This window comes from Poecilia reticulata, linkage group LG2 (genome assembly GCF_000633615.1).
Source record: "Poecilia reticulata strain Guanapo linkage group LG2, Guppy_female_1.0+MT, whole genome shotgun sequence".
Lineage (NCBI taxonomy): Eukaryota > Metazoa > Chordata > Actinopteri > Cyprinodontiformes > Poeciliidae > Poecilia > Poecilia reticulata.
In genome coordinates this window covers 8,646,235-8,669,111 of record NC_024332.1, presented here as the reverse complement: position 1 = coordinate 8,669,111, position 22,877 = coordinate 8,646,235, and the positions used below count along the sequence as shown (strand labels likewise).

The 22,877-nt window shown below is 40.7% G+C and overlaps 1 protein-coding gene across 1 annotated transcript in view; it reads left to right on the top strand.

Moving 5' to 3' along the window:
• Positions 1-22,877, top strand: part of LOC103476823 (receptor tyrosine-protein kinase erbB-4) — a 112,467-nt gene that overhangs the window by 29,073 nt on the left and 60,517 nt on the right. The window contains exons 4-14 of the mRNA XM_017302062.1: positions 219-337; positions 3,984-4,125; positions 4,507-4,620; positions 5,495-5,621; positions 6,232-6,305; positions 6,822-6,912; positions 7,474-7,679; positions 10,584-10,716; positions 15,969-16,062; positions 18,923-19,077; positions 22,863-22,877. Coding sequence (XP_017157551.1) covers positions 219-337; positions 3,984-4,125; positions 4,507-4,620; positions 5,495-5,621; positions 6,232-6,305; positions 6,822-6,912; positions 7,474-7,679; positions 10,584-10,716; positions 15,969-16,062; positions 18,923-19,077; positions 22,863-22,877 — 1,270 coding nt within the window. The remainder of the gene's footprint in view (positions 1-218; positions 338-3,983; positions 4,126-4,506; positions 4,621-5,494; positions 5,622-6,231; positions 6,306-6,821; positions 6,913-7,473; positions 7,680-10,583; positions 10,717-15,968; positions 16,063-18,922; positions 19,078-22,862) is intronic.

Here is a 22,877-nt window from a genome sequence, read left to right as displayed (position 1 = left end):
TTTTTTTTTTTCTCTTTACGTCTGTCTAACTCTGTAAGTATGTGCTCACAAATCCTCTTGTCTCGACCTTTAGGAAGCAGAAGCCTTTCATTTAATTCGTGTCACATAACGGTCGCGAAGGCTGAGGGTGGTGGTATATTGTCTTTTTTAGGAATGTGGGTGCGTGTGTGTGTGTGTGTCAGACCTTTTAAAATTCGGTCTTCTCACTTCTTGGGCAGTGACAAAATCGGTGTGTGCAGAGCAGTGTGACGGTCGCTGCTTCGGGCCTTACGTCAGCGACTGCTGCCATCGAGAATGCGCCGGCGGCTGCTCTGGCCCCAAGGACACCGACTGCTTTGTGAGTCTGCTCTTTGATTTCTCTTAACTTTTGAAATGATCCCCTTTGCTTCTAATGCTTTTACTAAAGTGTAACCTTGTTGAATTTTTTTCCACATTTTATTGGGTTAAAACCACCAACTTCCATTAATTATGTTGGAATTCATCGAATGAAATCTACTGCAACAAATTTCCTTCAAATGTCATGAAAGTTATAAAAAAAAACAACCTCATGAAGTTCAAGAACAGCAGCAGACAGGTCAGGAAGAAAGTTGTGCAGAAGGTTAAAATGATATCCCACAGAAACATGGAGGTCCACCTCGACAGTGCAACGCTTCAAAAATCTGACCTTTATGGGAAAGAAAGGCTTTAAAAAAGACACTGTCAAAAGAACGTCCACTGCAAATTTTCCAAAAGCACTTTGGTGGTGGTAGCATCATTTTTGAGGGACTATTCAGACAAAATTAATTTTTTTTTTTTTTCTTAGCATATCAAAAATATTCCAAAAATGCAGCTTACAAAGCTAAGCTAGCTTGATGTAGCTATTGGCATAAAGCAGCCAATAGCTACTTGACGCACTATTGGCTGGTGTTAGCAAACCAGCACATTCGGGAATACCTTTAATTTTCATTTGCACCGATTGGCTGAACCCAACAGCCAACATAAGGGAGACTGTAAATGTGATCTTCTTTATAGCCCTAAGACCCGTGAATGAAGGAATATTAAGTATGTATGGTGTTTGAGCTATTAAAATAGGCAGCCAGAAGCATTTTTAGAGGATATTAGCTATTCACCAACYAAGTATGTATGACTACAAACACCTACTTCACCAAGCTGGTGAAGCAGCTAGTTGGTGAAGTAGGTGTTCAGCAGCTAGCTGTTGTAACTTATTAAGCACTTAGACATGCTAACGGCTGGCAGACTGTGTTAGCTAGTCTAACATTAGCRACGTCTTCATAACTTTTCTTTCCGCCTCAGTTAACACAGAACTTCCTGTCACATTTCAAAATAAAAACATCAACATAAATCACTGTTTTAATAATTAACAGTAGGGTTTGTTTTAAGAGATGTTTATAAGTAGGGAGGGCTAAATCTTTATACCCTGCCACTACATTTAAGAAAAATCCATTTTGGTTCCTGAAATAGTGCAAAACTGACACGAGTATTAAGATTAAAAAATAAGGGAATATAATTTCTGTAATATTTCCTACTGCCAGAACTAGCCAGTCAGTGTTTGGATCCCCCTCCCACCACCTACCCATAACACCCACTAATACCACTAGTCCTCTGTTAGAATGGACCAGTCAAAGTCCAGTTCTAGATCCAACTGAGAATTTATGGCATATCTCGAAAATGTACGTCAACACATAATCTCCATCTAAGRCATTCAGCTTTAATTGCAGCCATATGTCAGTTCTGCTCTACTTTGTGTCATTTCCTCAGATTAAAATTAAACCAGTTTGTGGTTGTAATGTGACAAAATGGTAAAAAGTGACTTTTCAACGCTCTGTGCCTGSTGACAAACCATTTTACAGGCTTGTAAAAGTTCACTGTTATCAAATTTGGGATTTGACGTTCCAATTATGACCGTTTTTGTCACCCCAATTTCTTCTTGTTTTGCAAACTTGCACCTCGACGGAGTGGATATTGCTGCTGTAACTCACCTAAAGGCCCATCCAACTCAATTACCAGCGGCCATGGACGTCAAGACGCTTAAAGGGGGCTTTATGGGAGAACATTACGCTGTTTACATCATGGCCTTGGATCAATGGCTTCAATTTTTCTCCCATTTGGCATCCRCAGAGACAGGAAGCAGCCGCATGATTCGCATGTTGGAATGCGGCGTAAAAATGATGTGCTGCTGTAATTCTCCTTCCCTCACTGTGACTGATGTCTCTCACCTCACCAGCAMCTCCACACCTTTATGGGAGGAGATGCAAGCATTTAAAGTTTGGGCTTATTCATTTATTTTTATTTTTTTCTCGAAGAAGCCACAAATGTTCAACACACTAAAAATGTGTGTTGAAATTCTAAATTAAATTCTAAATTAATTTAGAATTTAATTTAAATCTAAATTAAATTCTATTTAATTTAGATTAAATAGAATTTAATCTAAATTCTATTTTGCACTAATTCATAACTAMTGTTTTTAGTTATATCCAAAAACATAARCTCAGTTTAGACTGGGCTATGGKCATTTGCCCAGGGCAGCATTATAAAAGGGGTACATGTGTATCAGATTTAAAATKATAACATTTCACTTCCCTGAAGAAGTTTTTTATTYTTCTTCTCTTTCTTTTTTACCTTTTGGACAGCTGTTTTGGTGTGTAACCATGGCAACAAAGGTATTGTTTTTGCATCTGGGAGCAGCTAATWAACATCTTCTAAACTTAAATATTCCTTGAACTACRACCCCGAACCCCAGAAAAGTTAAAAAGGAAGCTTCATGGGTGAAGAATAATTTCCTCCAGCATCTCTCCGCCGGGCTTTCTATCCATACGACTAGACCRAAATGGAAACGGGAGCAGCAAAAGATGTGGATTAGCAGTAGTAGCTAACAGCTGATGATGTCATCAGGACGTGTTGCTGTGGAATCTCTTCTCTTCTGCCTTGATACTGAACTGTTAGCATGTCATGCTGGTTATGAGACGGTTATAGAGCAGGTCTTCAGTCAGAGGCTTCTTCAGATTCGATGAAAGACTGACTGCTCATGGTTTTGGGAGAAATAAAGTATCGTTGAATCGTCKTACACTGGATATTCTGTGGATGTAAAGTTAGCGCCCCCATTGTGTTACGTATACATGCATTGCTATCACTGCTGATAATAACAGACTCAGTCATAAACATACAAAAACTGATGAGTATTCGCTATGTAAGGTGAGGAGTGAATATTTGCATTTATTTCTGTATTTCAGTGTGTGTGTTTCTGTCTTCCATGTTTTGTTGTCAACATAGAGCACGGGTGTCGAACTCATTTTCGTTTTAGGTCAAATCAAGAACACGAATGCTCTTAAAGGACCGGTTGTGACAAAATGTATTAATAAAACCTGTTCACAAACTGTTAAAATATCAATGAATYCTTAAAATTAAACATTGTTGAACAGCTTTTCAGTCCCTCCAGGATTTTCTGGTTCTATTTGTTTTTTTGTTTTTTTTTGCAATAAAAATCCAAGTGTTTGGAAATATTTGCAATATTTGTGCTTATTTATGACGGCAAATGTGACTTTTTAATTATTTGCTGTATAGATCATTGTCTATAATTTAACATCAATTAAAGCTGAGGTATCTGTTTAGTACAAGTAAGAAAGCTTTTGAAAATTTTTGAGAAATATTTGCAATAAACTCCCAATTGTTAGCACAATTTGTTGATTTTTGCGTGMATTTCCACGATAATTCTCAAGAAACTGGAGGAACTGAAGGACATAATTTAGCAGTAAACAAATAAAAACTGCATTGATTTGATTGAACRTAATATATAAGCACACTTATTGTTTAATCTAGAATCCAGAGGGCCACATAAAAAGCTAAAGCGGGCCAGATTCGGCCCACGGGCCTTGAGTTTGACATACATAGAGAGTCGGATTTTATGATTGTATTATGATGTTGTAACATCCACTGCTGCCAGTAGATCCCAGTGACTATATTGTTACTCCTGTATTATCTTGCAGGCCTGCACCAACTTCAACAACAGYGGCGCCTGCGTCACCCAGTGCCCCCAGCCGTTCGTCTACAACCCCACCTCCTTCCAGCTGGAGCCCAACCCCCAAGCCAAGTACACCTACGGAGCCTTCTGCGTGAAGAAATGCCCCCGTAAGTCCGAGGCGCTGTTGACGCTCATTAAGGTGTTAATGAAGTCTTCCAGAAGAAGCGAGCATGCTCTAATCTCCACTGAAATTAGACTCCAGACGATTATTGCGAGGCAAGATAAGTGGCTCCAGCCTAAACAAATGGTGTATCTCAGTTAGCTAAGTTGCCGCACCATCTGCTTGGGCTGATGTCGGAAAARAAGCAAAGAGCAGCTCTCTGTTCTTGGCTGTGGAGGGTCTGCAGTGCAGGAGCAATTAGCCCAGCGTGAATTAAAAGTCAGGCGACAGATTGCATRTTCCGAATCCACTGATCATCAGATGAGATTTATCATCCCTCAGCTCTGGGTTTGCATCGTCTGTGTTCATGGCTTCTCGTTTCTGGCAGATAACTTCGTGGTGGACCACAGCTCCTGCGTCAGAGCGTGTCCCAGCAACAAGATGGAGGTGGAGGAGAACCGCATCAAAATGTGCATCCCATGCACCGACATTTGCCCTAAAGGTGAGCCGTGTCGTCATCCGTGTTCACAGTAAATCCAGTTCTAGAGTTTTGCTTTCTGCGATCTGAAAATCATTTCTGGTTAACGTTCCTCTCCGGACGAGAAATGCGGCGTCAATGAAGGTCARACGTTTGATCCTGACATCAGTCGGAATGTTAATTAAGAGAAAATAGCCTCTTAATAAGAAGCGGCTACCTGAAGTCGTTTTGCTACAGCGGCGTCATCTAACRACCCAAAATGCCTGACGTGAAATTAAGCGGCATTAGCTCAGTAGTGAAAATGATCCTCTTCATCATGTTGTTCTCCACAAAGGTAACCGATCTGCCCTTTCTCTTCAGAGAGGACGGCAATAATGTTTTCCTCCAGGCGGCGCGCGGCAGCCGCGCCGTCAGCCAATTGGCCGATCCCCTGATTACATCGTCACGTCACAGGGACGGGTTAATGAGGGATAGCCCAAGGAACTGTGGGAAATGATAACAAATTAACATTTCAGATATGGAATTGGCCGGTATAAATCACTATCAGAAAGTGGTTACACCACTTAATGCCAGCCTTATTCATCATCCCTCCCTTCTGCCCGTGTCAGAAACACTTGGCTCTCGCCGGGCTGAGTGTAATTAATGCAGATGTAATGAATTCATTATGGAGAGGGAATGGATGGAGATTGGCCCGTGCTTTCATCAAAAGAATTCAAATGCGTGGAGCAGGGCCACGGCCCTGCCGGAGCACCAAAGGACTTTATTTTGATGAAAGAGAATGGGGGGGGGGAAACATTGCAAGGGGGAAGAAAAATGGCTTCTAGTGGTTCTTACAAGGACACCTCGCCACGGCAACGCTAACTGCTGGATTGACGTGCGACTGTGTTTGCGTTGTCAGTGTGCGACGGCATCGGGACAGGCAGCCTGCAGACGGCTCAGACTGTGGACGCCAGCAACATAGACAAGTTTGTCAACTGCACCAAAATCAACGGCAATCTCATCTTTCTCATCACCGGCATCAAAGGGTGAGTATCAAGTTCAGTCATTTAGAAATATATGACCGAAATGCAGAGAAACCAAACAGAATACCAGCCACACAAAAAAAACAAAGCCCATGCAAATGATCCAGCACAGTGCTGTAGGAGTGATGCTTTGGATTTGTTTTTGCATCTAGAGCCATGAAGTTCTCTGTGAGACGATTCAGATCATTCCTGAAGGCAGCGCTACAAGCTGCTGAACCTTAGGGTGTACTTACTTTATAGAACAGGGTGCTTTGAAAGTTTCTGTTTGCCGTTAATAGAAAACCTGAATGGAGACCCAGAACTTAGGCAGTGGTGAGAAACTATTTCCCCTTTGACCTTGAAACACTGGAACATTGGCTTTCCCTTCTGGACCTTTGATCTCTAGAACTGGATCTTGTAGAAGATAGAGAGATTTCTACCGGATTGACCACTAGGCATGGATTATACTTTATTTAAAGGTTTATATTAGTGGGGAAGTTGCAGRCCAGGGTAGACAATGTTTGGTCAGAATCACAGTGTACCAGCTGCCAAGCACGGTGGTAGAGGAATACAATGGTTGAGTTTGTCTTGAATGAARTGATGGTCTCTGAAGTGATTGCTGTGTGTTTCATAGGGACATGTACCACGGCATCGGACCTTTGGACCCGGAGCGTCTCAGCGTCTTCCGCACTGTCAAGGAGATCACAGGTGACCCGTTTGGTTTGTGTTTACTGTATGTGTGCGTGATGGTTCAACAGACATTCAGAGTGTGTGTGTTTGTGTGTGTATGTTTATGCATTAGCTCTTACAGCCCTAAAGGGGCCTGTCTACAAACGGCTTTTCTTCATATTAAACCGCGACTTGCAGTTGAACCAAACGGCTAATGGAGTGAAACTGCATTTTCATTATGAAAACACCAGCAATAAAAAAGAGCAATGGCCACTCCATCCCCCGCCATTTCCTGCTCCATCCCTGTTAATGTCATTTCCATAGAGGCTGACCTGATATAATCTGTCATTAAACGGCAAGTGCAACCAGACTGAGTGTGCAAAGTATGAAATCTAGTCTTTTAATTAGTGCAGGCTGCTTTCTCTCTTTGTCTCCACCTAAGAAATAAACCCGTCTTCTATTTTCACTTTCATCATCCTCTTATAAAAACAACAAAAAGCAGCAGTGAACATCTGAGGAAAGTGTAAAGTCAAAGTCCATGTGGTGTGTTCTCAGGGTACCTGAACATCCAGTCCTGGCCTGAAAACATGACGGATCTGAGCGTTTTCTCCAACTTGGCGACCATCGGCGGCAGATCCCTTTACAGGTAGGATTCAACTGATGCAGGTGGAACCATAACATGCATGCAGAGTGGCCAACCAGGTACAGGTGGTACCTGGTATTACTCTGCTCATTGGTTATGCAAGAAAAATAAAATTAGCACAAGTTAAGTTTTCTTATAATTAAGTTGTTCTTTGTGGTAACAAAGCTTCTTGACGATGCATCTGACAAAATCTCAATAAAAAGAATGAAAAATAAGCGAGCGACTGAAAAAAATGTTCAGATGTCCCTGTTTGGGCCCACGGACCTGCTTGAAGTACTGACCTCGACTCTGTAGAACCCTTACAGCAAAACTGCTTTGATTTGATTGATAAAATAATATTTAAGCACACTGTTATCTAAGTGGTTCGATTTATGTGTCCCTTTAGAGTCTAGATGAATGCATTAAAAGCTATAGCGGGTCGGATTTGGCTAATGTACCTTAAAGGATGATGATGATGATGATGATGATGATGATGATGATGATGATGATGATGATGATGATGATGATGATGATGATGATACCAGAGTGACCAACACAACCATGAGCCGTTCTCTCCTCTTGCAGTGGAACCGGCATTTCTCTGCTGATCCTGAAGCAGCTCTGGATCTCCGCACTCCACTTCCAGTCTCTGAACGAGATCAGTGCCGGAAACGTCTACATCATGAACAACACCCGCCTCTGCTTCTACAACACCGTCAACTGGACGTCGCTCTTCAGGACCTCCAGCCAAAAGGTCGTCGTCCGCAACAACCGGGACCCCAAGGAGTGCAGTGAGTAGCTGCAGATGTTACATCTGGGAGTCTTCAAGGTTTAAAAATGGTTTCTACAGCTACTGTAGTTGAATGATTTTATGGTATGAAAATAGTGGAAGTGTGTCCACCATTACTAGGTTAGATTATATAAGTTTTTCTTATAGAAAAGAATAGCCACATCTGAATGAAAGTATCAGAGGTGGGCAGAGTACCCAAACCTTGTACTCAAGTAAGAGTAGGACCACATCAACGTAATAGTGAAAAAGTATTTGGTAAAAAGTTTACTGAAGTACTCAGTAACTGAATAAATTCTCAATCATTTAATATTTAAATATTACATCATCAGATGGACAAAAAATATAAAGTGAAGTGGAAATGTTGGTATTGTAAGGACCAAAAATGACCAATAATTTATATAATTTAAAAAATAAAATATAGACAAAATATTTTCTTTTCACAATCAGGTTTTTTTTTTCAATAAAAACTTATGAGACTTCAACAAAAACTGCAGGTGTGTTCCTGTGTCTGGTGAGTTTTTTATTAAAACATTTYTGTTTTTCATTCAGTGGGGAGAGAGAATCCAGAAAAATTTACTCAAGAGGAAAAAAATACAGTGTAGTAAAATGACTCCTAAAAGTAATTTTTTTTTCTCCAAAAGTTACTTAAGTAAATGTAACTGAGTAAATGTAAATAGTTAGTACCCAACTCTGGAAAGTATTGACAGTGGAAGCAGTGGATAAGTRTTAATAGATCTATTTTCATATCTTCTGAAATAACTACATTTAATCTAAGTGAATGGAATTCTGTTTTGTGACTATCACAGTTAGCCYCTTCTGACCGGATACTCCCCACAGCAGACGGGTTTCGCTGCCAACATTAAAACCAATTTTCTTTGGGAGTAAAGCTGAAGGCAGCCGCTCCTCGCTTTATTAAACCTGGAGGAAATTATAATCCAATTGGTTCCTTAAATTTGTTTAAAGCATTCTCTGATAAACAGCTGCGTTAATGAACTTTCCTCAGAAACTCTGCAGCCCATTAACGTTCATTCAAAGGTTATTAAAGTGGTCAGAGAGGAGGGGGTTTGTTTCCAGTCTCTGTGTCAATATAAACTACAGGTATGAGGAAGAAAAAGAGAAGGTCTGGCTAATTCTGATTTTTTTTWTATATTGAAATGACCATTTTAATAACTCTGATCTTTACTCAGCCCTGAATAGGATGGAAAAAAATAGGAAAGTAAAGATAGTAACCGACTGAACTTTAAAGACTGTAACCCCTGCTGGAGATGCGTGCAAAAGCCAGATATTCCATAAATCGTCATGGAGACACGCAGAGACTGTAGCCTCTACAGATGGTAGACTCATTCYCGTAATTTTAATCAWCTACAACTCAACTTGAATAAMTGTATTGAAATTAAAAAATGATTTTTAAACTTCCTTCGCTTTCCCATCAACAAGTATAATAAGGGTTTATGTGCAATTTGGAGGCGTGGGCGCTTCTCCTCTTCTGTTTCATTGTGGACTACCTACTGTGATAAAAGATGAATTTATTTTTTATCTTTTTAAACATTTCTACAGGGTGAAGATGWGAACACTGTTTACTGTGTGTACTCATACACAGACATGAAAATGTATCTCTGCACCGCTGTCTGGTAGAAGTATATGGGGGGCATTTAGTTCGAAAACTCACTGAGCAAACTCTTATCCATGGCTTCTTGGAGTTTTGGGTTCAGTACCAGTTGCTTTAAATACTTAATTTACAAAAATCTGCTGCTCACTCTTTAATATAGGGAGTGTGTGTGTGTGTGTCTTTTTGTGTTGTATCTTTTCCTGCCCCAGCTGTCTTTGTTAGTCTAACAGCCTTTTAAGCTCTTCACTCTGTCTTTAGTTCGGTTTTTGATGCCTTTTAACGTTGTGGTTGTTGTTTCCTTGTAAAGCACTTTGTTGCAGCCTCTGCTGTTGGAAACGGGCTTTATAAATAAATGTGACCTTGACCTCRGATGAAAACRATACACTGTGTTCTGTTTAAGTTGAAACCTACATTTTTGTCAAGCACAAATACAAACTGAAATGCCAGTGTCCATGGCAACAGTGTCAGTTTTYGACTGTTACAACCTGGCTRTGAAAGGCCTTGTTCAGCTTCACTGTGACATTAAAGCCCTGAGGTGGGTTCAGTTATTTCTCTTTTTTTCTGACCAACGGTTTGTGTGAGTATTSTAGCATGCTGCTACATTGTTTGATTTGATTGTTTTCTACTCTAGATAAACAAGAGTTAGATGTTATGGATCCGGCAGATCATTTCYGTCTGGGTTTGAAAACTCGACCYAGAGTTCCTGGAGTTCTGCGTTTGGTTTAGATGCTGAGTGAAGCATTTCAGAGGATCACTTATTTGAATTTTGTGACTCACATAATCACAAACAGCCTTTACTACATTGCTGAAATATAAGCTGGCTTTAGCAAATGATAAAATCCAACAAATCCATGTCTTGCACAGAAACGGAGACATCTAGAAAATCTTCAGAAAAGTTTAAAAATCTTGGCTTCCTGTTTCAAAGTTRATCTTAAAACTGGACTCATTAACAGGTAAATGAGTCCAGTGTGTGTGTTAGGGTTTGATCGGTTGGAGCTAATACAGGCCCTCTTTATTAGGCTCAGCCCTACTGTCTGTCATTGACTGCTCTGCTGTTGACAGAGGGTCTGGCCCCCCTCCAGGCGGCCCCCAGGGACTTCTTATGTCACTCACCGGATGGGGGGACCAGTGAGTCCAATGAGGTGCATTGATTGCTGCGGTTTGACAGGGAAGAAGAAACGGGAGGCCAAGGTTTCTGGATTAGACACTCTCTGCAGGCAGAGGTGTTGGGAATACCGATGATTCCCACACTGTTAGACAGGAAAATGACTCCTTCATGTCTTTCCTCCTCAACAGCTCAGCACCGGATGGTGTGCGACCGCATGTGTTCGGACGACGGCTGTTGGGGCCCGGGGCCTGACCAGTGCCTCTCCTGCCGCTACTTCAAACGAGGCCGCACCTGCGTGGAGTCCTGCAATCTKTTTGACGGGTAAGAAAAGAGTCCAAAACGCTCACAGAGTCAACTGCGTAGATCATCAGCAGCCGACCATTATGGTTTATGAAGCCACATTAATTTCTCTCAGCATGCAACAAGAAGCTTAAGTCGGTTTAAGCTGCTTTAATACACCAACAATGAAGCCAAAACATCCTCAAGGGCTCTGGAGGAGGAACGTCTAATTGCAGATCGGTGTGAATGTAATGAAGTGAGCCAATAAGGAATTTCACAGTGTGAACTGTCAAAGGAGCATTTGGCAGGATGTTACAGCCATCCACTAAAATCAATTGAAATGTATTGTTGAAGGATTAGATTGAAAATGTCCCATTTGGACTGACTGAACAAATGTTTACAGCTCTGAGCTGAAGGCTGACTGAAAGGCAGTGAAGAACTGACTGGTTTGTGTCTGTTGTGCTCATTWAAATGTTGTCAGACTTTTTGGATTGTGTCTCTGTTTAAGACTGCCTTAAAGAATCTGAAACACATTTACATCTGGAGTTTGACTAGGCCACTTCACACCTGTGAATTTTCTTATTGTTTGTTGTTTGGATCATGTACCTTGATACGGTCCTCGATATGGCGGGCACACTTCTGCTAACACGCTATTTTTGGCTTAGCSCTTTAGCGTTTTTGCTAACTTTGAAAATGTTTTGCACAGTTAACTTCCCCTAAATTCTAAGGTGCTAATTTACTTGTAACCTTTCAGTTGAATAAAGTTTGACATTCGTGTTGAAGTTTTGGTTAAGGACTTCAATCAGTTAGATATTTATATTCATGCTCTTATTTTGAAGTGGGTGAAGACTGATTTGGCAGCAGTTTCCTCTCCTTATGTTCTCTTTTTCCCTCCAGTAACTTCATTTCAAGCAAGAAACATCCAAGAACAAAATAAAACAGACAATAAGATATAACCATAAATACAATATATAAGCGCTTTATAGAGTCACATTATATAGTAGTGTAAAAATAAAATTGGAGTTCGTGTAGTTTAGCCAAGGGCAGATATAATTTGGACTTAAGTTAATGCTTTAGCTTTTGCTAAATACTGTGCTGGTATAGCGTTGTAGAGTTAGCAGAACTAATGTTTATGATTAGGGCTTTAAGGTTAGCGTGTTTAGCTAGGTGGGGCCAACCACTGATCTCAAACATTTCTAAATGGTTTTTAACACTAACAGATGTCGAAGATTTCGTACTCATCTTTAACTGAGATGAGTATGAAACATCTGCACTCCTGATCAGGAGTGCAGATCAGGAGAGTTGTGGGATCTTTTGACCTGCCTCATGCTGTCAGGAGGGATTTCTTGATTGGAATCCGACCAAACAAACCAGAGAATTAGATTTATTACAGGTGATTTCTAATTCACTACTGCTTTTTTTCCTTAAACAGCCAGGTTGGTTTGGTGTTCTTTTTAGTTACAAGAGAGCAAACACATCTGTGCACCAACCAAACCTGCTGTTCTAGATGTTCCCCTTGAATGAATCCTGGCTGAGTGAAGGAATGTTTTGCATCGGGTATCTCAGAACCATCCGTCTAAAATAAAGCTGCACCAGCCGCGGCCTTCCGATAGATAAATCAGCTTTTTTTTTTTCCTTTTTTCTTTTCACGGAGGCAAAAGCGGTGATGTCAGGCCTGTGTTTCCCTCTRGAGAGGGTTTATGAGAGCATGCAACCCTYGGTTATGTTGACTTGTTGCTGGTCCTTTTCCGCTGCCGTTTGTGGGAGGGAGGCTTTGAAGTCGCCGGGGGGAAAAACAGCTCAGAGCGAAGCTTTGAAGAAGACAAGGGAGAGGCTCGTGGCTGGGAGCTTCTGGAGCACGCTTGTTTCCTTTACTGTAAATACAGTCAATGCATGATACTGTCAGGAATATTCACAATGTCTGCTTGTTGATTTGTGTCACTGGCCTGAACCATCTGATTAAAATATGTTCAATCTAAAATCAACAAACACCTGGTGACAGAAAAATGACCAGATATGGAATGAAGCTCATTTTCATATGCAGCATCCAAGCAACATGAGTGGCTTTGTGCTGATGACCATGTACAGTTCAGGTACATCTTAAAAAATGAGATTATTGTGAAAGAGTTCAATATTTTTTTGTCATTGCTATATTGTATTGTTTCATTAAGCAGTGAAATATTTSTTGTAATTTTGTTCATTCTGGCAAATTTTGTGTCTCCAAAAAATAGAATATTGTAGAAAGTTGCATTTTGGAAGTTCATGGTGTTTTGAGTTAAACYTTTGTAAGATCTAAGTCTGGGTCAGTAGGACACAATCGTCATGGTCACGCCCCCCACAAAGAGGGTGTGGGGGCTTGAAATGTTAATTGCTGAACAAGCGAGATGTTCAGAGTGTTGTATCATTCAAGCATATTCATAGAAAATTAAGGGAAAGGAAAAGGTGTGGTCGGAAAACGTGCATCAGCAACAGTGAGAACCACAACTTTGAGATTCTTGATTGTCAGTCAAAATCCATTCAAGAGAACCAGTGTGGATTGAGTTCATAGTTCATAGCGTGAGAGCTTTTTTAGCTTTTTTTTTGTGATCTTGTGTAATGCTTTTATTTTCTAAGACAATAAATTATCAATGTCCATTGTCTGTAAGCCATAATCAATCAAAATATACAACTTTTTATATTGTTCATTTTATTTCATACGTACAGTTAATGCATGTTGTGTAGGCTTTAATTTGCTTTACGAGAGTTTGCTGAAATAATTGACTGCAAGTCGGTTAGACCAAGAATGGTTTTAACCAGGTTACAGTTGAAACACTAATTAATTTAAAGATTCTTGGGTGGGATAAAATGTAGCACAGTTCTGGATGAAGCATGTRAATAACAGAGCTGTTTAGTGCCTGATCCCCAGAAACCAGGATATTAGTTTGAATTCTAAGTCTTCTCTTAAGGTTTGTAAATCGTGTACTGTATCCTTAATTATGGTGGTCATAATGTTATGCCTGGTCAAAGTCTGATTCAGAGGCAAGTAAATGACTTAAAACAAATGAAAAAAATCATGATTGCAAATACAGCTGATGTATTACATATCTGTACGAATATTGTATCATCTGCATAAAGACGAATCCAGATTTAGCGATTCCTTGTTGTTCTTTGTCTATATTACCAGTTTTAATCTCAATCTTTCTATCTCTTAATAGCCATTTTCCTKGATTTAACACCACTATTTTAGGTTGTTCCGAGTTCACTTTAGATTGGTGTAATATCTTACTTTGTTCTGGGGCTGCAGAAGTCTATATCTCTGAAGAATTTAGCATAAGCTCATTAAAAATGTTTTCAGGTTGGTGATTTTAAATCTTAAGATTCCTCACTCCGCTCTTGTTCTGTATATCCATTCTTAATGAGCAAAGGCGCTAATTCCTCTCAGTTTATAAGTCTGTTGAATAAAACAAAGGCAGAGCAAAGGCATGCGCGAGAGGGGAAAAGAAAAAGACTTGAGATGGTGTCCGCTGGGGGTTAGTGAAGGAGGGAGGGACTGGGTAAAGGGAGGCGCTGAAAGTGCTTAATTAAAAAAGTTGCTCTGGTGGGTTGACCATGCTCTGGCTCGCTGGATGTTTTGAGGTCTGAATGGTCGGGGCCACAGTCCTGCTTAAAATCTTGCTAAAGCAGGGATAATCCCCCATCAGGTCATCCCCCAATGGGGCCCTGGCACRCACYTTCAACCGTGAAGAGGGCCAATCAGGAGGAACGGCTTTGACGCAATGGAAATGACCCTGGAGAGCGCCGCCACAGTGGTCTTTGTCTCTCACCCATCCTCCTCCATGTTTCTTTCCCCATTCAGCCGGCAAAAAAAGATATCTGTCCACCGCCTGGCCTTCTTTTAAATGATTCTCCTGGACACAGCGTATGGGAGACAAATCTAATTTATTTTGGAAAAGGGGGAAAGAAAGACAAAGGAGAACCGCACTGACAGTCTGCTTTTGAGTCCTGTGTAAACATTTTCAGTAATATAATCTGTACATGTTGTATCTTTGGATGTTTAAAACAAACTGCCCCGATTAAAACGAACCAGTGAGGACGGCTTTAAGAAAAGACAGTCCGACATCAAAGCTCAGCAAAAAGGAACCCTGGGATTTTATCTTCACTTTTATCATCCTTTAATATGATCCCGCTGAACCCGGGAGTGTCAGAATGTCTCTTTTCTTTTTTGGTAGCTTTTAGAGGTACTACGTCAAAAAGATTTTCACATATATTCACCACACGAAAATGCATAAAGCCCAAAAGCCCAAAGGAGATGGGAGGTTCTCGGTGTCCAATTGTATCAAACCGGATCATGAGGCAGAATCCGTTGCGTCCAGGTTCCRTCACTAAAACTGCAAGCTAACAAAAACAAACTGACTCATTATCCCAAAGAGGGTCCACCTGGTGCTGGGCRAATCCTCCTCCGAGGGCATCCGTTGTCCACGTCGGCCGATCGATCCCTCTGATGTGAAAAGCGGTTTTGATCGGTAGCGGTTGCTATTGACAGCGGGCGTCCTCCATCCGCCGGAGACGCCTCACTTCAAACAGGCATGATAATTCGCTGATTCGGGCAGTGAGAAAAACAGTCAGAAACGTATAGATCGGATGCCAGCACACACTCCCACAACCCGCCGTACACACACAYGGGGCTGAACACTGGCCTGAGGCAGTGCTGAGCTCCTGCCACTGTAATTGCAGTGTATGTACCCAATATTGAGCTCTATTGTTTACTGTCTTCTCCTTTAGATGAAAACAAAACCAACTATATTGCTTTAACTGGCTGAACAAAGGCTCTGGCAGATCTGCTACAATCTGCAGAAAACAGTAACCATCCTTTCATAGCAGGATAAAGAAGCAAACATGTTTTCTTTTTCACTTTTAGTCTACATTTTCAAACCTCGTTATCTTGTCCTAATGCACTCGCTTTGTTCATTCCCTTTCACTCTCTCCAAAGCGTATTTCTTCATCTATGAGTCTCATGACTGTAAAAAAAAACAACAAAAAAAAACTTTTTTTTTTTTATTCATCAGTCTTGTCTTTATGGATGTCGGTTAAAATAAGCATCCAGGCTGACCAAATTGTTGCAAGTGAAACTGCCAGAAAAAGACAAGTCGATGGCAGAATACACAGTTGCTACTCTAGTGAACAAGCCAGGCTGATACTGATGTAAYAGTCTTCATATAGCCTACTGTAGTGTTCTCCTGATCAATATTTTAGTGTGAGTACACTCAGATCTATAATCCATGCATCTCTGTTTTGATCTTCTTGCCTTCCATCAGGGAAGCGCGGGAATTTGCCAATGGATCCGTGTGCCTGGACTGCGACAGCCAATGCGAGAAGATGGACGGAAAYRGCCTAACGTGTCTTGGCCCGGTAAGACCCGCCGGATCGAACCAAACCGCCTTTTCTTTTTTTTTCGTCCGAACACACTTGAKGAATGCGGAAATAGACTCCCCTCATTTGTCTGTGCAAGTTAGTTTCATATCTTCTGAAGTGAASTTGTTTTGTTGGAGCCTATCTGTTTTGCGCATGGGGTTTGAGTAAGTGTAGGTGCTGTTTGCAAAGGTGAATGGAAGGTAATGGGAGAAATGATGAACTACCACTCCTGTTTAGCTCCAGCAGGCGCACATACACATTCGACACAAGCAACAAAAACGATTATGTCCTAACCTTCATATAAAGTAACCTTTAGAGACTTGTGTAAAAGCTTCTTCTTGCACTGAGAACGTTACAAGACAGAGTTTACAAAAGGGAAACGTGGAAATGTGTTACGATGTCAAACTAGAACTGTAGTTTTCATCGGCTACCAAGCCCCTAACCAGGAAGTCCGTCCTAACCCCACCTCTCCACCCTCCAYATGTTCAACTTTACAAAACAGGATAGTAAAGTATCACATTGTCTGTTTATGTTGCTCAAGATAGACAATTTTTGCTCTTTTACAAAATAGAAAAAAAWTTAACCACTGATAATAAAAGGAAGTAGTAGACATTTCCCTTTCTTCTAAAAAAAAGTGTCATTTTACATMTGTGGTGATTTACTTGTGTCTGTTTTGGCATCATCGGACTGTTTTGTTTGTTATTGTCCTGCTTAAGTCTAAAATTTCATGACAGTTTTTATTAAATATTTGTGGCCTCCAATCAMTTTCATTTCAACTATTTTGGCCCGAATGTCAAAAAGTTTTAGAGCAAACACAAGATCCGYTGTGTGTCACATTTACTTGATGACATCTAATATTAACCAAAGGTTTTTTTGGTAACTGTTAGCCGATGACTTAATGAATCGATTCTTAGTCATTGTTTAGCTATTTGCTGATGACTATAGTGACCTAATGGTTAACTTATACTTTGCTTTAGAAAGTAGTTGTTGGTAACCATTAGCTGATGTTTTCAAGAGTAAATCATGGGTCAACTGTTTGTAACCATTAGCTCGTGGCATCTAAATGAAACCCTTAGGTAGCGTTTGGCTTCGTTTTAGCTAATGCAAGCTAATTTTTTTTTTGTTAGTTTTTTTAGCTTTAGTGGCCTTTATTTCAAAGTGCTCAGACAGAAAAGTAGGTAATGAGAGAGAGGAAAGACATGCGCCAAAGGTCACCAGGCCGGGAATCAAACCTGCGACAGCCGAGTTGAGGGCTACGTCCTCCTTATGTGGGTTGTGCTTAACCCCTGCGCCACCACATCACCCCAACTACAGTTTACATTTTTTCAAAGAACCCTTTTTCCATTATTTTATCTAACAGCTTCATTTTAGCTAATGAATACCAGACTAAGCCATTAAGTAACAAATGCCTTACTTTTAGCTGTCTAGACTGAGTCAAGGGATAAATTAAAATAAATTAGTGAACTTTTGATCACTGAATCATTATTAATTAATAATATATGTATTTTTCATGTATTTATTAGAAAGTTCAAGCTTTKTTTCAATTCACAAACATTTGCCCCCAGCTGCCCCGCCTGGGCAGTACAGAAAATAAGAACCTTCAGCAGTTTTCTCCTCTATCCCCAGCTATTCATAAAGTTTTTTAGAAGAATCAGTGCAACATATTGTTGACAGTGCACCAAATGTGGACATGATATGTTTATACACACAATACCCAGGTTCACATTTGCAAAGTTGCATTACGGGAAAAAAGAACCCAATGTCCTGCATGGCTGATTTGGGTGAATAAAGTGATTGTGTGACTAACCTTTTCTGGCCGCCCCGTGAGATAAGGAACAAGAGACGGAAAAGAGAGCGACTCCTCAACGATGCACGCATGCCGCCGACTTTGAGATGCTGCTCACATCTGAGTAGTAAATAACACCAGAGTCAATCATCCGCGCCCGCTCAAACATACATACGTATCCGACTACATTGAGACATCTGTATGCACCCGCACTCGCGCCAACACGCACATGCATGCGCACAAACATGCAATGTGAGAATAATGTTTATTGATGGCGTGTGGCCGGATTTGTCAGACTTGGAAAGGCTGTCCATCAGGTCACTGTGGTAGTCATTAGCAGCAGAGCGTGGTGCCAAAACTCCCTGAACCTCTTCCAGACAACGGCTCGAGCATACGCATACAAACTCCACTGCCTCCCCAGAATTGTAAGTCAGGTTTTTTTTGTTGTTTTTTTTATTCGATTCCCCGACACCTTCTTTCCTTCAGACGCGTAAACACACAAAGASTACAGTCTGGCTTTTATCCCTGCTCACACTTCACTAGCCATCTTACTTATTCATGATGCGGCTGCAGCTGAGCTTTTTGCTCAGTTACCGTTTGTCATCTCCTCCATCACTTTCACCACGCACTGCTTTTTGACATGACCTGATTTTTCATGCATTTTGGCAATTTTAGCGAGGCTGCCTCAGAATACACTCTGGGTAATTTTGCTCTGCACATTATAAATCGCCGGATGGAATYCATGCGGGTTCTGCCGKGCTAAATTAGCCGCAATAGGAAGTGAGCAAAGCTGACACAATTTGCTGGGTTTTGAATTCRATTTTGCTCAATTTTATTCTCTCCGCTCATTTCTCATTCTATTTCCCTTCTTCTTTTCTTTTTTCGGTGTTACCTCTTCATGTATCGTTTTTCTCAGCTTRCCTTTCTTTGTTCGATTGACCCACTAATCCTGTTACTGCATCCTCCACCTCTTTGCTCTTCATTCGCCCCTTGTCCACTACCTCCTCCTTCCTCCTTCTCGTCGTGACTCATCTTCTCATCTCCCCGTTTCTTCTTCTTCAAAACTCCCAGGGCCCAGACCAGTGTGTAAAATGCCTTCACTTCAAAGACGGGCCCAACTGTGTGGAGAAGTGCCCCGACGGACTGCAGGGCGCCAACAGCTTCATTTTCAAATACGCCAAGGCCAACAACGAGTGTCATCCCTGCCACGCCAACTGCACCCAGGGGTAAGAGAAGGAGGGATGCGTGAAGATTGGCTTCATATGTCTGAAATTTTATCCATTTCTCTTATCTGTTCAACTGCTAGTCACTCTCAATATGTTGCCCCAACCTTTCAAGACGTTACAAAAGGGAAGTGCTTTTGCTCCGTTGACCTTAATGGAGCAAAAGCAGATCAACTGTTAGTGAAGGGGCAGGTTGCAGACAAACAGCAGGARGATGGGGAGATATGAGCTGGGGAAACCATAAAGCAGACGGCTGGCTGCAGATAAATAAAGCAAAGGGACAATTGAACAAGAGCTGCATTCATTYAGTTCGGAAGGGTCAGATTTAGCTCATTATCAGGTGTTATTGTTGCTGCAGGACTCATTTCTTATAGAGAAGACAAACTATTTTCTGGTTGCACCAGAATACTAAAGAGGAAGTGTTGTGTGTGACATGAAGCCACATTTATGGTCTTCTGAGCCGCTGGAACATTGTAGTAGYCTATGTCCATGTCTCACAACACATCTGTTTGTTTTTTAGAATACYAACAACATTAAAGATTCCCAATTCAGTGTGGATATTATCTTTGGTATTTTGAAATTGCCATTTGGAGCCATTTGTTGATATAGAAAAAAAATGTCCACTTCTTTCCCAGCAGAGGTACTTTTTCACTGGCCAAAGTTCTGACATTAATTCAGTATTGTCTTTGGTGACTTTGTCAAAGTTTAGCTGAATGAAGACCATAAGAAACATTTGTGTTGTAGAATTTGTTAGCTTAGATGACCTAGCTTGGCGCTATGGTATGCTAGCTTGGCGCTATGGTATGCTAGCTAGGTGCTATGATATGCTAGCTTGGTGCTATGGTATGCTAGCTTGGTGCTATGGTATGTTAGCTTGGTGCTATGGTATGCTAGCTCGGTGCTATGATATGCTAGCTTGGTGCTATGGTATGCTAGCTWGGYGCTATGRTATGCTAGCTTGGYGCTATGGTATGCTAGCTTGGTGCTATGGTATGYTAGCTTGGYGCTATGGTATGCTAGCTWGGTGCTATGRTATGCTAGCTTGGYGCTATGGTATGCTAGCTTGGTSCTATGGTATGTTAGCTTGGTGCTGCACTCAAAGGTAAAATRTTATCTTACTTATTTTCATAAATATGCCACATTTATTCTGCAACATGCTAGCTTAAGGCTTTGATCCTCTCAACCAAGTCTGATTAGACCAAAGGCATAAAGATTATGAGCTAATCTTTATGCTCATAATAAAGATTAACTCTCTATTATGAAATGGAGTTTTCATAATAGGAAATGATCCAAAGTTGATATGAAAAAATCACCATTCACTTAATTTTGGTTGTGATAATGTCACAATGTAGGTTGTATTTTCTGTTGCCATTACGGATAAATATACAATTAAGAAAACATTTTTTACTTAAAAAATGTTTTTCTCTTAAAGCACTCTTTTTCACTTGTACATTTGTATAAAAATATACAAAATGTTGATCAAATCAAAAGATTGTTCTTAGCTTCTTGAAAATGTCATTAATGAAGGAAGAGTGCTTTCTTCAACATGATTTGTAGCTAATTAGCCAATTGCTAGGCTGTTTGTTTGACGACGAGGCAGCTCTGACAGAGCCTCAGTTGTCACCAGTTTAATTCCAGACTGAACCAGCTCTCCCCATTTTCTGGCCAATTTGTTGTGTTTTGTGTGCTCTAACACAGTAATTCAGGAAATCTTCTCCTGTGTCTACCCTGCTGCTCAAAAGCCACAACACACGGATCGGGATTTAATGAGCAGTGACGAGTGCGCTCTAATCACYTCCTGCTCACCTGCTGTTCCCATCACTTTCCCCTGAAACACCTTTCATCTGAACTATGCTCCAGCAGCAGAGGTTGCTGMGACAGATAGGACATAACATGCACAYTGCACACTTTTTCAAATTAGAACAGCTTTTCTTTAAAGGCTGATTATTTGCCAGTTTAATTTTCATTAGTATTCAWTTGGAGGATTTCCTTCCTTCCGCTRCTTGATCAATATGGACTTTGTATTTACTTTGCATTCTTCTTAATATCCATTCCTTTTTGGATATACCGTCTTTAAGATCATTTCCTGAAATGYACACAAGTTCAAAACACTGGAGTTAACTGCAGCGGTTTGTCCAAACACCAAGCGCTTTCATCTTGTGAAATATTGAAACTTAACCTATAGTCAGAGTTGCCTGGCAACACTCATTAAACACGCCTTAAAGCTTCAAATRATTTGAACCGCAAATGTAAGGTACCTGGCAGAAAAATAATAATAGTGTATAACATGGAAGTATTTAGGAGCACTGTATGAAAACATTGTTATATACTCTGTAACTGGCTAATGACGTTGGAATATGATTTGATGCTTCACTGTTCACATAATATTGAATGTATTTCATTATCCTTAGGTTAAAGACTAAATTAGCAGAGATTGTCCAATAGGAATTCACCCTGAACAGAGATTAAACACAAAACACAACAATAAAATTCATCAATCCACACATTGGACCATCCATTACGGGTGTAGACTATCACGCAAAATGATCGTTATGTTACTGCTTTCTTAGAAGGTAACGACCAAGCTAAGTTGTTTATTGCAACTCTTTCGATAAAACCTTCTGTTTGAGATGGGAAATATTATTTTAGTTTTGTGCAGCTTGATAGTTGACTCAAGATCTCAGGTCTATGTTTGCTGTGAAGCTAAAGCAAAAAGACAGTAACACTTTTGTCATTTTTAAATTTATCTCTAGCCGTATCGTCACGACATTCTGCAACTATGTTGCATGTTTTCCTAATGTCTTGCAGCCCTCATCAAGTTTCTAATTTTCCTATGCTCCACATTCAAAACTTTAGTATTTAACCCAATTTCTAAATTAACGTTAAAATAAATCGACGCCTGGAAATGTGARTCTATAAAAGTACGACATTTTGAGATAAAATCCCTGAATACCAAGAAACGAACATGAAATTCACTGATTGACCCAAAAGCCAATCAGAATGAGCCATCATAAACACTTAGAACCAATCACTGCAAACACAAGACTTCACGTCTCCAGTGAGCTTTGAACTGGTAGCCGAATTTATGGGAACTTGGAGGAGGAAAGCTGAGAGAGTGGATTTATCTGCTGTAGTCACTCCGTAATATAAAACAGTGATTTAGAGCTTCTGATGTTTATTAAAAACTAAAAATACTTTCTTGCTTTGTGTGGGGTGTAATCTCAATTGTTTCCGTGTTTTATTATTGTTGTTTAATAAAGCATGGTGAAAAAGGAGCTACATAAAGCGGCGGCGGCGRCCAGCAGGCTGCAGTAAACCCTATCACACCAGAACAGATGAATCTCCATGCCACCTACACTGACCTGTCTGCACCTCCAACACAACCTCACACTGTGAATCTTTCAACCTCCATCCTGTTCTTCAGGAAAGGAGGATTATGTCACCTCGTTTCTGAATCCTCTACATAAGTAGATGTAGCTGTGGAGGATATTTACATCCTCTGTTTCTTCTAGTTCTGTGCCGTARCTTTGCTTTGCTGACTGAATCTTGAGCGACCGCGAGCTTTCAAATATCACACCAAACAAAAGCATTGCCCTCCAGCCCAAACACCTCTTCCCTGACACCTTGACAAGTGGTCAGCCCTGCTTCCATTTTCCAGGCGCCCCTCCACCCACCTCCCCCATCCCACACGGAGACGACTGATTGACGGGGAAGAAAGACAACATGAGGTCTGCTCATAACCTGTCCCTGATTTAATAGATGCTCTCTCTGGTTTCTCTGCCCTGCAGGTGCATCGGGCCACG